At 43.8% G+C, this 14,780-nt stretch overlaps 1 protein-coding gene across 3 annotated transcripts in view; it reads right to left on the bottom strand.

Moving 5' to 3' along the window:
- Positions 1-13,747, bottom strand: part of TLK2 (tousled like kinase 2) — a 42,544-nt gene extending 28,797 nt beyond the window's left edge. Inside the window, exons 1-6 of one of the 3 annotated variants that reach the window (XM_027664828.1) lie at positions 13,578-13,747; positions 13,092-13,180; positions 11,232-11,297; positions 4,616-4,687; positions 1,965-2,034; positions 919-962 (exon numbers count right to left, since the gene is read on the bottom strand). In XM_027664828.1, the coding sequence (XP_027520629.1) occupies positions 919-962; positions 1,965-2,034; positions 4,616-4,687; positions 11,232-11,297; positions 13,092-13,180; positions 13,578-13,638 (402 nt within the window). In that variant the 5' untranslated portion in view covers positions 13,639-13,747. The remainder of the gene's footprint in view (positions 1-918; positions 963-1,964; positions 2,035-4,615; positions 4,688-11,231; positions 11,298-13,091; positions 13,181-13,577) is intronic. The other 2 variants (XM_027664831.1, XM_027664830.1) reach the window with 2 other exon arrangements.
- Between the last annotated feature and the right edge of the window lie 1,033 nt (positions 13,748-14,780).

The following is a 14,780-nucleotide window of genomic DNA, read 5'->3' as shown; positions in this document are numbered from 1 at the left end:
AATTATTTACTAGAATATTTACTAGAATAAAATTATTTACTAGAATAAAATTATTTACTAGAATAGAATAGATTTATTCACCAGAATGATTTACTAGAACAGAACAGATTTACCAGAATAGAATTTACTAGAATAGAATTAGGAAGCCCCTTCCCTGTGAGATGTGTCTACTGTGCACCACAGGAGTGGTAAGGAAGGCACAGCTCCACTGAGGCACCTGTGCCAGTCACTGGTAAGAGACAGGACAGGTAAGGAGCTGGCAAACTGCTCTAATTGGCACAGAAATCCCCACACCACTCATAAAAAAAAACTTTAGCCAGGAAAAAATTCAAACACTTATAAGCACTTAATTTCTGACTCCAAGTTAGTCAGTAAAATAAAGAAATGACTTGAGAGAAAAGCTACAGCCCTGGATTGTGCAGACCTGGAAAAACTTCAGGAACTATGTAATGAAAAAAAGAATATTGATTTTTTGAATGTCCATCACTGTTGTGGGGAGGGGTTTTCATCTCCCACGTGGTGCCAGCCTCTCATGGGAGGTTTTTCTGCAGAGGGAACCCTGTAAACAACTTCCTACTCCAATCAGTGAGGACTGTGCAGGGAGGTTCTTTTGCAGCATGGGCTCTTATCAAAATTGTTTGCATACTCAGATATCCTCATCTGAGATCCAGGTTCCAATGAACCTCAAACCTAGACTTAAGTGAAAAAATGCTTTAGCAACTGTTCAAATAAATGTTAATTTAAAAATCAACTTCCTCATATCCTGTGCCTAATCAGATCTGAGCATATCAGGCTGACATCATCAGCCAGTGACCCCAGCAAGGGATCAGTAACTCAAGTCACATCACAAATTTCCATCTACAGATTTTGCAGGATGTGAATTCAGGCAGATTTCTCAGACAATGTAAAGACACTTACCTCAAAATAATCACTAATTTTATGTCCTCTAGGAGTGCCTTTTCCTATAAAGGAAAGCAAAGGATTGAAATAAGAGTTGTGTTTGTAAGAACAGAAGTTCCAATGCCATTCTAAAATCTCCTCCTACATTTTGACACTCCTTTCCCTGCTCAGTGCAACACCTATCACAACAAAGCTGCTGCACAACAAAAGCCTGCCCCAGGGTTACAGCTCCTGTGCTGTTGTTGGGAGGATCTACAGACGACAATTCAATTAACTCTCAATTCCAAACATTTCAGATCCAATCAAACAGCGTTTGCACTTGCTGAAGGACTTAGAAAACAACTAAAGGTCTTGACTGTTGACAGGTTCTCCAAAATTTCCTTCAAGATAAGGAGAGAGCAAAGGGTATTTTAGTCCTCCGCCTTCAGGTAAATTACTTTGTATTAGATCTCTCTTACTTTGTATTAGATCTCTCCCAAGCATTCCTAGAAGAGTTCGAGAGATAATTAGTGGTGGCTTAACACCAGCTCATTAAAACTCAGCCCTTTTTCTCTTATTATAATATTATCAAAGCAGTTCTGTCAACACAATTTTCGCTACTTTCTTGTCGAGGAACAAAAGAAATCTGCTGGAAAATGTGAATTTGGGCTTGAACACTCCAGGTTCTCCAGAGCTCTCTGGACAGCAGGGCCTGCTTTGTGCTTGGGCATGGCTTGTTCTCAATTTGTTGGGGCACAGCTTACTGCATCAAGGCTCAGAAAGCAGGGAAGGGAGCACAGGCTCTGTCCTCCAGTCTGGCTGCTGTGTGTGGTGATGCAGGACCAAAACAACCCTGCAGCTGAGCCATAGGAAGCCTCTGGGCAGCCTGTCCCATGGAAATGCGAGAGTTTGTGGGAATAAGCTGAATATTTTCCTGCCAGCGAGGATAACAAGGCTCCCAGAGGAGAATACACCATCATGGAGTAGTTTATAACAAGCTGCCCGACACACCCTGGAGAAGAGCCATTAGTTTCCTAGGACACAAGGAGTTACCAACCCTGCAGCAGGGTGGGAGCAGGAATTACCTTGACTGGTCTCGTAGGGTTCAGCTTTCCTCTTCCTATTCCGCTGGTCATTCTGTTTTTTCTCAGGAGTCTGTTAAACAATACTTCAAAATTAACATTTCTGCAGTTATTCCAAGATTTAAAGAAAATGCCAACACACAATAATCTGTTCCATATCCCCAGTGGCCAGTTCGTTTCTCTGGTGCATTTTGTTTCTCCTGCTGGTACTTAAAGAAACAACTGCTCTCAAATAGCTGCTACTTTCTGATGTGCTGCAGAAGGGAGAGAACATGGTTAACAAGGAGAATAATGAATTTTTTCTATTTCAGCTGCAGCAATCCAGCCTCCACTACCCAGTGACCTCTCAGGGTGAGCAGAGCAAGCTCAAACACTGTGTAAACTGTTTCAAGGTGATCATAGCACTGGTACAAGGGGAATAACAATGAGAGGTCTGAGTACTGACATCCAAATTTGCAGTCCAATCACAGTCTACCAGGACAATTCACCTTGCCTGCAGGTAATGCTTCCTCCCAAAGCTCATTGCAGATGGGGGACAAGAACTATCCTGTCCACTGGTTCAAAATTACAACCTTGCACAAGGCAAGGAAGAGCCCCCCAAGACAGCAGCCAGGAGAGACCTGCCACAGGTGCTGGACTTTGGTTTGCTCCTCAGCTGCTGTCACTGAAGTCAAGGGTTAGTTGCTTCGGCCATTTCTGTGAGCAACCAGAGACCTGAAGGGCAGCTGACCAGTGGATTGATGTATAATCAGTGTTATTTATAAACAGGCACAATACAGAGCACAGTTGACAGGCCTGAGGGCTCCAGAAGTGTCACCCCTGAGGGCTGGAGGCTCCAGAGTATCATGCCTGAGGTCTGAGGGCTCCAGAAGTGTCATCCCTGAGGCCCAAAGGCTCCAGAGTGCCAGGCCTATCTGTTTGCACAAGGCTGACAGGCCCAAACACGTGGGAGTGGAGGAGACCCTGGCATGGTGCTTTCCCCATCACCAGGGTCACATCTGTGGCCAAACCTGCTGAAAACATTGGGAAGCACTGCTGGAAGCAGCTCGCTGAGGTTGCTGGAAAGAGAGAGGTCTTATCATTTCCATCACCAAACGTCATTTTAAAAACATCTCTTATCCCAAAGGGTCCCAAAGAATTCCCAAGCTCTCTGCTCTACAGTCACTGCAGCCACCACTAAACCACACCCTGGGGCCAGGGAGAAAAACCACAGAGTGCAAAACACAGCTCTGGGGGAGGGAGAGCCACGGCCAGGGAGTCTGTGGGAAAACCAAGTTTCATGCTCTCTGCAAACCCAAGTCTCAAGGCCCCTGTTTGAAGAGCTCTGCCAAAAGACTTGCACACAGTCAGCACAGAAACCAATCTCCCTCCTTTAGCAGGATAAAAGGGGATAAAGCTGAGCCTAAACCTGGCTGTGTCCCCACAGTGGGTGGTGGACATGGACATCCACAGCCCCACGTTACCAGCTGGGCACCCACTGCCACGTTTTCTAAGAGGATGGAGGGGATGTTCAGACAAAGGTGGTTATTGTGTCTGCAAGGCACTTTTTTAGAATGAGGGGACTGAAAACTCCATAACTATGAGGAGACTTGCTGCTCCAGCTGCTGTGTGTGGAGAAGTCAGTGACATTGCCTCCTCACTGCAGAGTGAAGAGCAACTCCTGAGCAGCGTTGGCGTGACTGTAACACCACGGGCTCCATTACAGCCTCCATGGAGCTGGAAGCATATTAATGAGATTCACTTGAAGTTGTTTTTCCATTCAAGTACTTACATAACAAAAATGACACACAACATTATCTGCTACAGGCTGAAAAAGCAAGGAATGGGAGAGATTAGAGTATGTCAGCTTGGTCAATTTAAATCTCTCCACAGAAGTTCAAAAAAAAAAAAAACACCAAACCAATTAAAATAAGAATGAATACTTGGGTTTTCACTATTAACTGCACTTCTGGAGTTTTAGATATGGTATTCTCAAAAGACTGAGCTTCACCAGACCCCTCATATCAGCACTGCCATATAACAGAGGGAAGTGTGATCCAAAACTTACCTGATCACCATGTGGGAAGTTCTTTAAATGCATAAGAAAATGCACTTAAACTTGAGATTTTGCTTTATTAACATGGAAGTTTAAAGTAAAAATCTAACTCTGCAATTCATTTTGCTGCTTTAGCAAGCATTTTTAAATAGTTAATTCTAAAGTACTGAGATTAATTAGGGACAAAGCATCAATTTTCTCCTCCCCACACTTGCACAGAGTGATCCATGAAAACTCTGCCTTGTACAGACTTATGCAAACTCCCATATTTGATAGATAAGGCAAACTTTCCTATCAGTGCTCTCTGGCTTTTATTGGTTCAAAAGTACACCAAAACCAGCAAACAAACGCCAGTGCAGCCAAAACCAATTCCCTAAGCTAAGCTTTACAAATGTTGTGTTTGGGGTTGGGTAAAACCTGCCTGGAGCAGTGGGAAGCTTCCCAGAGTGGTCCAAAGACTGCAGGGTTAAGCTCCAGACTAAATACCTGCACTAGTCCCATTCACACCCTAAACTAAGACAACTGTTGCTCATTCTCACACAATTTCTTGTAGGTTTTGAGTTCAATCATGAACTTAACATGAGTTAAGCCCCACCAGCCCAGGGGTTGAGCCTCTTACCTCCAATTCCTTATCGCTCAGAGAGCCCACGCTGCACAAGCTCTGGTTGGAAGACTCACTATTTAATGGACCCTGGTGAAAAACAAGCAAAGACTGTTAGAAACAACATCCAAACGAGGCAGACCCATCCTATCAAACACTGCACCTCTGGGCTGGCCTTAGTCCTGTGGGTACAGCAGCTCCAACACCCCCACACAGGATGGGGCACTAAACTTCCCAGGTCGTTTGCAGCAGGACAGTTGGATGGTCAGTGGACAATCTGTTCTTGGGATAATGCTCCTCCAGCCTTTGGAATGATATTTCTGTATCAATTTATATACTCACTGCTCCACTGAACCCCACCCACAAAACAGCCAAGGTGGTATTTATAACAGCCTAAGGTTTGAGGGGAAAAAAAACCCTCCTGATTTGTTGAGTAGCAGGAGTTCCAAGCTCAGCTCTTCAGACAAGCATCTGCTTGACCCTGGGCTAAGCATTCAGAGGCATCTTCCATCTGGCAAGGCAGCTATTACTGTTATCAGATGCTGGCTGTACCACTGATTTTTCTTTAAATGTGTCATTTTATGCTTTTTTTAACACTGGGAGAGTGCACAAGTGAGAGTTGTGTTCCCAGCAGTACAACTGGTACCCACAATACCATCTTTCCCACTTGGCTGTTTTATGGACCCAAGGCTGACCTGCCCACAGAGCAGCTGCTCCCACCAGGCCAAAGCACAAACTCCAGAGGCTGGAACAGATTTATCAAAATAGTAACCAGGTACCTCAAGAGCCTGCTGCATCTTTGCAGGCTCTGCTGGATACACATCTGCATTTTTACATATCCAAGCAGTTTGAAAATGATTTAAGATCTGTATCAAAACCGGTTTTAAAAGGAAAAAGTGAATCATGCAAAGTCACCATGTTTTAGCCTGACACAAAAGTATCCTCCTACAGATGTAGCTTTAAAAAAAAATCGAGACAAATTTGACAAAGATATAAAAACAAGATTCACAATTAATGATGGAATGTATTAACAGGAAGAATGACATGATAAAGCCAGCTCTCCATTAATAACTTGGGAGCATCTTTTCCCCAAGATTCATTCTATTTTAGCATTCTTAATTTTGCAGTAATCATTTCCCACCAATCAATCCTTCCTTGTGGCAAAGCCACTTCTTATTACATTTCTGAGCAAAAGACTCAATGGTGGGCTGGAGGAGAAGCCTTAACACCACAGAAAAACCCCACAGCAGGTAATTTTTGAGGGGACCAGTTCTCCCTCTCCTATTTCTGACACGAACACCACCATCAAATTAAATCTGTGATATAACCTAGTTGTTACTAACCCCAATTTCCAAGCAGGCATGTGCAGAAAGTAGAAGTTCTGTTTACTTTCTGTGTTACACTGAGTGTTAAATACCAAACCTGTTCCTCCTAAAATGCTCAGTTCCTTCAACAATAAAAAAATAAGAAAACCAAACACTTGAATAGCTCAAGAAGCTAAACATTTATGATTCCCTTTTAAAAGTAAGTTACTTTAAGAAAAATTGCAGGTTTATACTCTCTAAGCCACACCATTATCCCTTCAAGCCATCACACAAATAGCTCAGGACCAGAAAGATGTTTCATCTCTTCAGCAATAGCTGCTTTTTAAGCAAAGCAAGTTCCCCACCACCCAGTGTGACAGCTCACAAATGTTACAGGTACAATTCTTGGTTATTCCAGCGATTTTACTCCTTGGCCAACAGGATTTAACAGAAGTGCCAACACTAACCTCAGCTACATCCACGTGAAGGCCTCACTGTTAAAAAAAATTGTAATATCTTACAGGAAGTGGCAAGAGAAAGTGAACCCTTACACCCATGAGAAAGCTTCTTTATAACCTGCCCAAATGCTGCCCTCCAAAATCCTTCCCAAACCCTGCAGCACCTCCTGTGCCAGCTGAGGTTTGGGAGGGGCAGGAGCATCTCTCCCAGGGAGCATTTCCTGGTCTCAGACGGGCAGGTCGGGGTTCTGACACGAGGAAGACGAAAGTGAAAGTTGTTTCCACCTTTGCTTCCATCTCTCTGCCTCTATTTTGCACGTGGACAGCAAGTGGTAGGAGCAGCTGCTCCCAAAATGCCCCATTGGAGCTTTTCAGGAACACTGTGGTTGAAGGGGAAGGTCAGGGCTCACACAGGACAATGCACCATGTTCTGGGGTCACAACAAACTGTTGATGCTGTCTAGAGTTAGAAATGATGCTAAGATTTTTTCCAGAAATACAAATTTATCCTCTCCAATACAAGAAATCCACTCAAGTTTGCCCCTGAATGGAAAGTTCTGGGATGCAAGCAGCTGCAAAAATGCCTGACACAAAATCCACTACGTTTTTCACACTTCCAGTACTACAGCTACCTGTACCGAGTCCTCTGTGTGGGAAATTTTCAGCTCTAGCAGCTGGAATCAAACCCACTTTTGGAATCAACAAAAGAGTAGTTCAGTCCTTGAACTAGATCAGATTCTTGAAGAGCAAAAAACCCCCTTTTTTTCCCTTTATTTTAAACCTTCCTGTAGAATCTAAAGTGACAATGTGGTAGAACTGAACTCAGTGCAGTAGTAGAAAGGGTGAGAAGGAACCAAGTACTTGGCTGTGGAAGCAGAACAGCTTGTCCTTGTCTACAGGTATCCAGCAACTTCACTGTCACATGGATCAATGTTGTGAACAAATGCACAATTAATTCTTTGTAGACATGTTTTGACCCATTTTCACTGCATGAGCCTCCCTTTCCCTCCATTACCTTCCAGAGGACCTTCCACTTTCTTACTGGAAAGAATTAGATCTTTACAGGCAAGAGCTGAACCTGGCACAGTTGTTTTGAGGCATTCTGGCAATGGAAACACAAATTGTTCACTGGAACGTGCTGTACTCGAAGCAATAAAGATGCAATACCCAGGATGTTTCAGGAACAGGGCCTAGTGCTCAGCTGCACCTCTTCTCACGTCCAAGAGAAAGGGAAAGCAAGTTTTCCTGATCATCCAGATACCTCATTTCACACCTAACCTCACATTATCAGCTGCTTATAGCAACAGGTTTAGACATGGATGTGAAAAACTATACATCTGAGTATCTCCCCTCAACCAACAGTCAGTGAGTGTGTGTATAAAAACCCCTTCAAATTTATATTTTATCATTCCTGACTGTTTATATTTAACTCAGCAACTGACACTGGGTAAATGTTCAGTACTTAATTTAGCATACCATTTTTAAGTGGTCATGACACAAAAGGAATTAAAGGAATGAACCTGAATTTTGGAAAGAAAAAAAAAAACAAAACAAACAACAAAAAAACCCCGACAAAACCAAGTTAGCAAAGAACACTAACACCAGAATATTGCCAGGGAAGTAGCAGTGGGGAATAATAAACATGGAATAGTTTACACAGGAAGGGCTTATGAATTTTGTTGCAGAAGTCATCTGGCTTTTCTAGCATAGACCACTTTGGGATAATACTGCACTTCTGTGCTATCACTCCCAGCCCACTCATCCCCTGTCAAGGGAATCGCTGATGGGGCTCAGCAAAAATTCAAAATACGTGGGTCATCTGAACCAAGCTAATGGTTCCTATAGTGTTTACCTAAATGACAAGCACAAGAACAGCACACACTTCCTCCTCCACAAGGAATTTCTCCCTGAGATAAGCTGGCAGGCTCTTTTCCCTTGTGATTCACCTATCAAGTGCTGCCTCAGCCCGTGACCTACCTATGCACAACAAAGCCTCCATGTTGAGAGCTGGATGCAACAGCAGCAGCAGCAGCTTTCGAGACTCCTACTCAAAAGCAAGAATTTACAATCTGGCCACTCACAGGTGCTGGTTAGTCATTTCTCCCTTTGCAAGAGCCCCTGGGAAGGCCACAAGTGAGGCACAATGGCCGAGGCTTCAATACAAACAGCTCACCCTGCTGAGAGCTCCCACCAGATCCTCTGCAACACCAGCCTGACTCCCCCCCTCACCCATCTCCTGCCTCCCATGACCTGTGCATTCCCACAGCCTCTCCAAGCTCCCAGAAATGATCCATCACTCCACAACTCCACTTGGGTAGTCTCCATTTTGTGCTGTCCAAAAGGAATCTCTAGGAATTCCAGCTGCCTAGCCAGAGCGTGCAAAATTCTCTTGCTGTTTAAACGGAGGAGACATGGAGAGATGCTTCATTACCTCAAGCCAAGCTAACTTGAGTTCCTCTGAATTCTGTAGCAAATCAGGAGATTTCAAAGGGAAAAAGTCAATCCTTAGTTCCACTGAAAGTTAGTGCTGACTCCACACAGGTTCACACCAAAGCAAGATGGTTGAGTGGTTTTACAGTTACTCTGCTCCAGTGCTACTGTGTCAGACAGGTTTAATTAACATATTCTTATCTTATTTCAAGCATCACATAAGTATGAGAATTACAACCTGCTTCTTAATTGGACTTTTAGAAAAGCTCAGTATTATGGCCGATAATGAAATCCCTGAATCACTGAGGTCTTTTTGCCACGAGAAGTTAATCTACTCTCAGATGTTCACAGGTAACCCCCACTCTATCAAGATGGGTAAGCAGATTTGCAGCAGGATTTGCCTGCCTCCCATTACGCCTCAAGAGCTCTCTCTGGTTGGGAATACAGTATTTTTATTTTACTGGTGGCAAACTGGACAGAAGGGTCACACAACTCATCCTAACCCTCAGCTCAGGAGGGGCAGAAATAGAACTGAGATCTGACAAACTATTTCTGGGCTCTAGGAGCCAGACAACACATTTGAAGTAAGTAATGTTGCACAGGGAAGCATCCAAACAATTTTCAAGTATCTGGCATAAAGTCCTGGCACATTCTGTGGCAGCTGATAAATGAAACTCTAAGTTTTAAAACTCTTATTAACAGGTTCTTCTGGTGGCATGTGACACCCGCTCAGGACCATCACTGGGCAGCACCACCTCCCTCCAAAGAGACATGATTATCCTCAAACAGGAATTCTCAACTCAGTAACTGCTGCTAAAACTGTTGCTAAGTAGATCACAGAACTGTAAGTTCCTGAAGAGACCAAGACTGAAAAAGTGACAGAGAAAGGGTAAAACCCCAACTAATGCAAGGAAATGGTGTTTTTTTATGAGCAATTCTCTTTTTGGACGCAGATGTTCTGCAGCATTACCTTAAAGAGGGAGGAAAGGGAGCACCAAAGACCCAAACTTCTTCAATTCACAGTTAGCTGGACCTACAAGATCCCTACAGCCCTGTTTCTCTCCCTACAGGTAACTTCAGCATTTTTAGTTTAATTATAATAAAGTGGCACACACAATTTGGTTTGAAGGTCTTTTAAAGACCAGACCTGTAGAAGATGTATGTGCTTCTGTGAGGATCTGCCCTGGTCAAACCTGTGTGCAAATTCACACATTCATCCATCACAATTCCTTATTCCAGTTCTTATCCACGAAAAGTCTGTGGAAATGACACAGAGCCTTTGGGGTTTACCCCCTTGATATCCTAAAGGCAGCACCCAAACAGGGGAAAGGGAGGCAAAAGAGAAACAGAACAGATTTTATCTGAGAACAGACAAAATTAAACAACATTATCTAGAGAAACACCCCGTGTTTTGTCTCCTGTACCTCCTGACCCAAGGAAGATGCCCCAGGTGACCAGTCAGCATAATGCCTTAGGTTTTCCCAGTAAGTAAATATAAAGAGGAGCTAAATAAGCAGGAACAGTCGGTGTCAGATAGTCATGTGTTCATTCAGGGACTTGCTCTGCAAATTTGGGGAAGAATGGCACTTCACCATATGGCAAGAATAGACATCCAAAGCATCAGTGGCTTTTTGAAGCTATTTAGTGACCCGGATGAACCACAGGAGTATAACAGTTGCCTGGAAACATTCCTTGATTCCATGTATTAACTCCAAGCTTCTAGAGAAATGTACTCTCCAACTACTAAGTAAGAAAATTCATCACAGACTTGCAACAGAATTTTGAGACATTTGGGACTAAAAATGACCTCGGTCATTGGGTTGTGCCTTCAGCTACCACAGGAGGTGACAGCACACAGCTGTTTCCAAAACAGTTTAGGATTTCTGTCCTCTACTACTGTTACTGGAAAGCTCTTCCAGAATCCCATGACTGATGGCTAGAAGCTTTTTTTTTTTCCCTAGTTTCCAGCCTGAAAATTTATTCTAGATCAGCTTAGTCTCATCCATTTCTCCCAAGAGGTGGTTGTTCTTTAGCACGGAGGGACAGTGGAAGTGTTAAGATGTGAAGTAATTCTTTAGCAGGTCCAAAAACATACCCTGGGTTTTTAAACATTCAAGAAAGCAAAGCAAACACACGGAGAGATACACCCAGTGGGAGGAAGGCAGGAAGCTCAGCACAAGTGCCTGCTGCCTTCACCCAATGGTGGAGCATCTGAGATGACATTTCTTCCTTTTATGCAACAAACAGCACCAGACACCTTCCATCCCAGGGGGATGGGCCAGGCCCCGTCCCACTAGATGGCACTCACTGGTTCTTCCCTTCAAATATTTCATTGGAGCCAGCAAAAAATAATAATAAAAAATAATAATAATAATAATAATAATAAAATCTTAGTTGAATCCCACAGCTTTCCCAACATATTCCCTTTAAGACAGTGACCTACCAAAGCCAGGGCGGAGCATGACGGACGGAGGCTTGGGGGGGTGGGGAGGGAATTTGAAGCACCAACCTGGGAGGGAATGTAGTAGCTGAAATTAATATTGCAACCAAGATTTGCTGCAACATAGCAGAGTCATGCTAATTCATATCAATGGTTGGCTGATCTAGTGCAAATTAGCAAGAACGCAAGTAAATAAATAAATATTTATATATATATATATATATATTGTTTGCAATAAGTGTAATGCACTTTAACAGTTTACTGACTGGTACAAGGTAAAAACTGCACAACAACAGGTAAAAATAAAACTCAGCAACAGAACAGCTTTGCTCAAAGTAAGGCCTCCAAGAAATGAGGTTTTTTTACTTGGATGTGCTTTAGAAACAAAAATGAGTTCTCAATATTCACCCCTACAGGAAAGGGCATGTACTTTCTGCTCCAAACATATTGGAAACATAATTAAGACTTGCTTTCCCGTATCTTTTAAAGGTTATTCCTTTAAAAGGAATAGTTCCTAACATTCTTTGCAAGTACTGAACATGTTGGCACTGCTTTAAAGCTTCAACAGTGTTTATGTTTTTAAGTTTTAGCTATTCCAGAAAGTTGTTTGGCTTTATCTATAGTGATACAGCTAAAGATGCTAAAGTGACAAAATGGGGTAAAAAGGTAAGAAACAGGTGATAAAGTACATGAAAAGTTGTAATGTTGTATAAAACAAGTCTTTCAAGATCACAATACATCAAAGTACTATAAGGTTTTATGGCAGTAAAAGACTTTAGATTTAAAAAGTCTTAAGAATTGGGGGCAAAGACGAAAAAAATCTCCACACTTTTACTTCAGTAATCAAAACTGTTACCTCTTAACAACTTCTGGTGGTAATCCTCCTTACTACACTGTCTTACAGCTGAGAATTTGGCTTCCTCACACTCCCTTCCCAGACTTAACCTTGTCTGAAGAGCAGAGAAAAGCATGAACTCAAACTAAACCCTTTCAAGTTCTGACTCACTTTGCATTTTTCTAAGAAAAGCAGCATCTACAACGTTTCCCCTCAACACAGTTCTAGGAGATTTCTGACCATTTTCTAGCAATGATATGTTGCTTTACCCTCTACCTTGATGCTGTCCAAAACTTGGTATCTCCCTCAAAAATTACCTCCATATCCCTGACCTACTTTAAGATGAGTTTTGCCACCATTTCATGGCTCAGAGAGACTGGCACTGACACTGCCAACACCTGGAGAACTCAATGCCAGGACACCAGGCAACCACACAGTGTTGTTACTCAGGTGCCTTGCTCAGGGAAGGCAGCTCCTGACCAGGGAGAAGTTGTACATGAGGATAAAGATGGGATTTTACTGGCAGGTTGTGGATCAGACACAGGAGAGCTGCCCTGCAAACACTTTGTGTGTTAAATGTGAAGGCCCTGCACCCCCAGAGAACTGAACAACTCAATGTATTCACTCTGGTTACATGTTGTATCCAACACACTACACTGTATCTCACCAGAGGCCAAATCAGCTCTCAAAGGCATTCCTGCAGAAAGGAAGAGCCACGTGGGAGATTCCCACTTCCACAAAGTTGTCACGGAGTTTTTTGGGTGCACAAAGTGCCTTAAGATGGAACAACTCCTAAGAACTTCATTAGAGCCCCAGATCTTCTGTGTAGCGAAACATCTGCTCGTAGAGATCCCATTTTCATTCCTCCTGAACACACTTCACGCAAATTAGTTGTCAAAACACGACTAGCGACACAAAACTTCTTTTGCAAAGCAAAAACTACCCGTGTAGGAACTAAAACCACCCAAACAAAGTGCGGGCAGGGTGGATAAGGAGTCCCAGCTGCTACCACAGGTACTCCCACTCACCTTGGCAACCCCGACCCCGGTGAACCTGGCCTCCAGGAGCTCCTGCCTGCGTGGGTCCAGGCTGTGCAATTCTTCCATCATTTCTGCTGCTACGGGAGAACAACACTCAGATTATGCAATGCAAGGAAAAAGGAGAGACATTTAATATTCTGTGCCACTGATGAGACTTAAAAAGTGCCTGTTCTGCAGCACAACCACGTAGAGAGCATTTTCTTGAAAGAGCAATGCAAGATTACCACGTAATAACAACATGACTTTGCCACCATATTATTGTATGTAAACCATAACCCTGCTGGAGTTTCCTCTCCTCTGTTGTACCAGCCATTTCAAGATCTCTAAATCCAAGAAACCAATTATGTCACATTCTCCCACTGGATGCTTTATTGAAAGGAAAACATGGGACCAGAGTGTTATGACTAAAAGATTCAGAGCTTTTCATCCGTGCTGCATGACTAGGAGAAAAAAAAAAAAAGCAACATTCTTTACCCCATAATTTATTTTTGGCCAATCCTGGAAATACTCGATCTCCCCAAACTCCAGATTTCATTGACAACAGCTCTGGTTCTTCCAAGCACAGAAAGAGATTATATGAAGAAAATAATGCTCATTTAAACCTTTTAATTTATAGGGTAAAGCATCAGATGCCTCTAAAATAACAGCTGCTTCTACATCTTGGATGTGCCTTGGCAATCCAACACTATGGATGCTTTATATGAAGGGTTAAAAACCCACCCAGCAAAACTGTGTGAACAGGTTAAAAATCAGGAAATACACAATTCGAATCCTGAACTGCTAAAAAAAAAATGGGACAAATTTCACTGTTCATTATAACTGTGAATCACATCTTCCCAACCGCACCAATCAAGTTCATTTCCAGAAATGTCTGTTCCAGTTTCATTTTCTGGACTAAGGTAGGGAAGGGAAAAAAAAGCAAAAAAAAAAAAAAAAAGGCAAAGCCCAGAAACAGAAGATAAAGATTTGCTGTATAAAGAGCATATGCGATGAGGAAAGTTCTTGAAGGGCAGCAAGTGCCCTCTAGAACAGGCAGTGCACAATTGTTCCTTTTATGAACTGTCCATTTTGTCCCCGCCGCTTCCTCCAAACGCTGCGGCTCCAAGTTACAGGGGCAAAGTGAATCCATCCGGGGGCATTCCCAGCTGCTCTCCCAAATCAGCCACAACCCTCAAAAACTAATGGGATACTAAACGTGCTTATCAGACCACCTTATTTCTGCTGAGAGCCCAACAAAGCTCTCTCAGCCCAGTTTTCAAAACAGGAAATCTGAGCAGCAGCGAGGAAAATGACAGACAAGCCACGAAAACGCCAAAGATGTTCATACGCTCCCAGGGCTTCTCCCCCCACCGCGGGGCCACCATCCGTGGGGAACAGCATCCCCACGCCGGGATGCTGCCGTGGGGAAGGGGCTGACACAAGCTCCCCAAGGCCGGGGGGCTGCCCCGGGACCCCCGCGGGCAGGGCTGGTATTCCCTCTGGGTGGGGGGATTTCCAGCAGCCCTCTCCCACCCACTCGAGGCGCGGAGCCGAGCGAGCAGCCCTGCCCCGCTGCCAGCTGCTGCACCGCCTCGGCCTCCTCCTCCTCCTCGCCCCCCAGCCCGGGGCCCCGGAGGGCGTGCCAGCCCTGCCCGCGGGGGCCCCGGGGGGGCCCCCCGCGGGGCCTGCGCTGCTCAG

The sequence above is a fragment of the Corapipo altera genome, unplaced genomic scaffold, assembly GCF_003945725.1.
Source record: "Corapipo altera isolate COAL_440 unplaced genomic scaffold, ASM394572v1 142, whole genome shotgun sequence".
Lineage (NCBI taxonomy): Eukaryota > Metazoa > Chordata > Aves > Passeriformes > Pipridae > Corapipo > Corapipo altera.
Note: the sequence above shows the minus strand (reverse complement) of the source record. Positions and strands in the feature narration are given on the sequence as shown.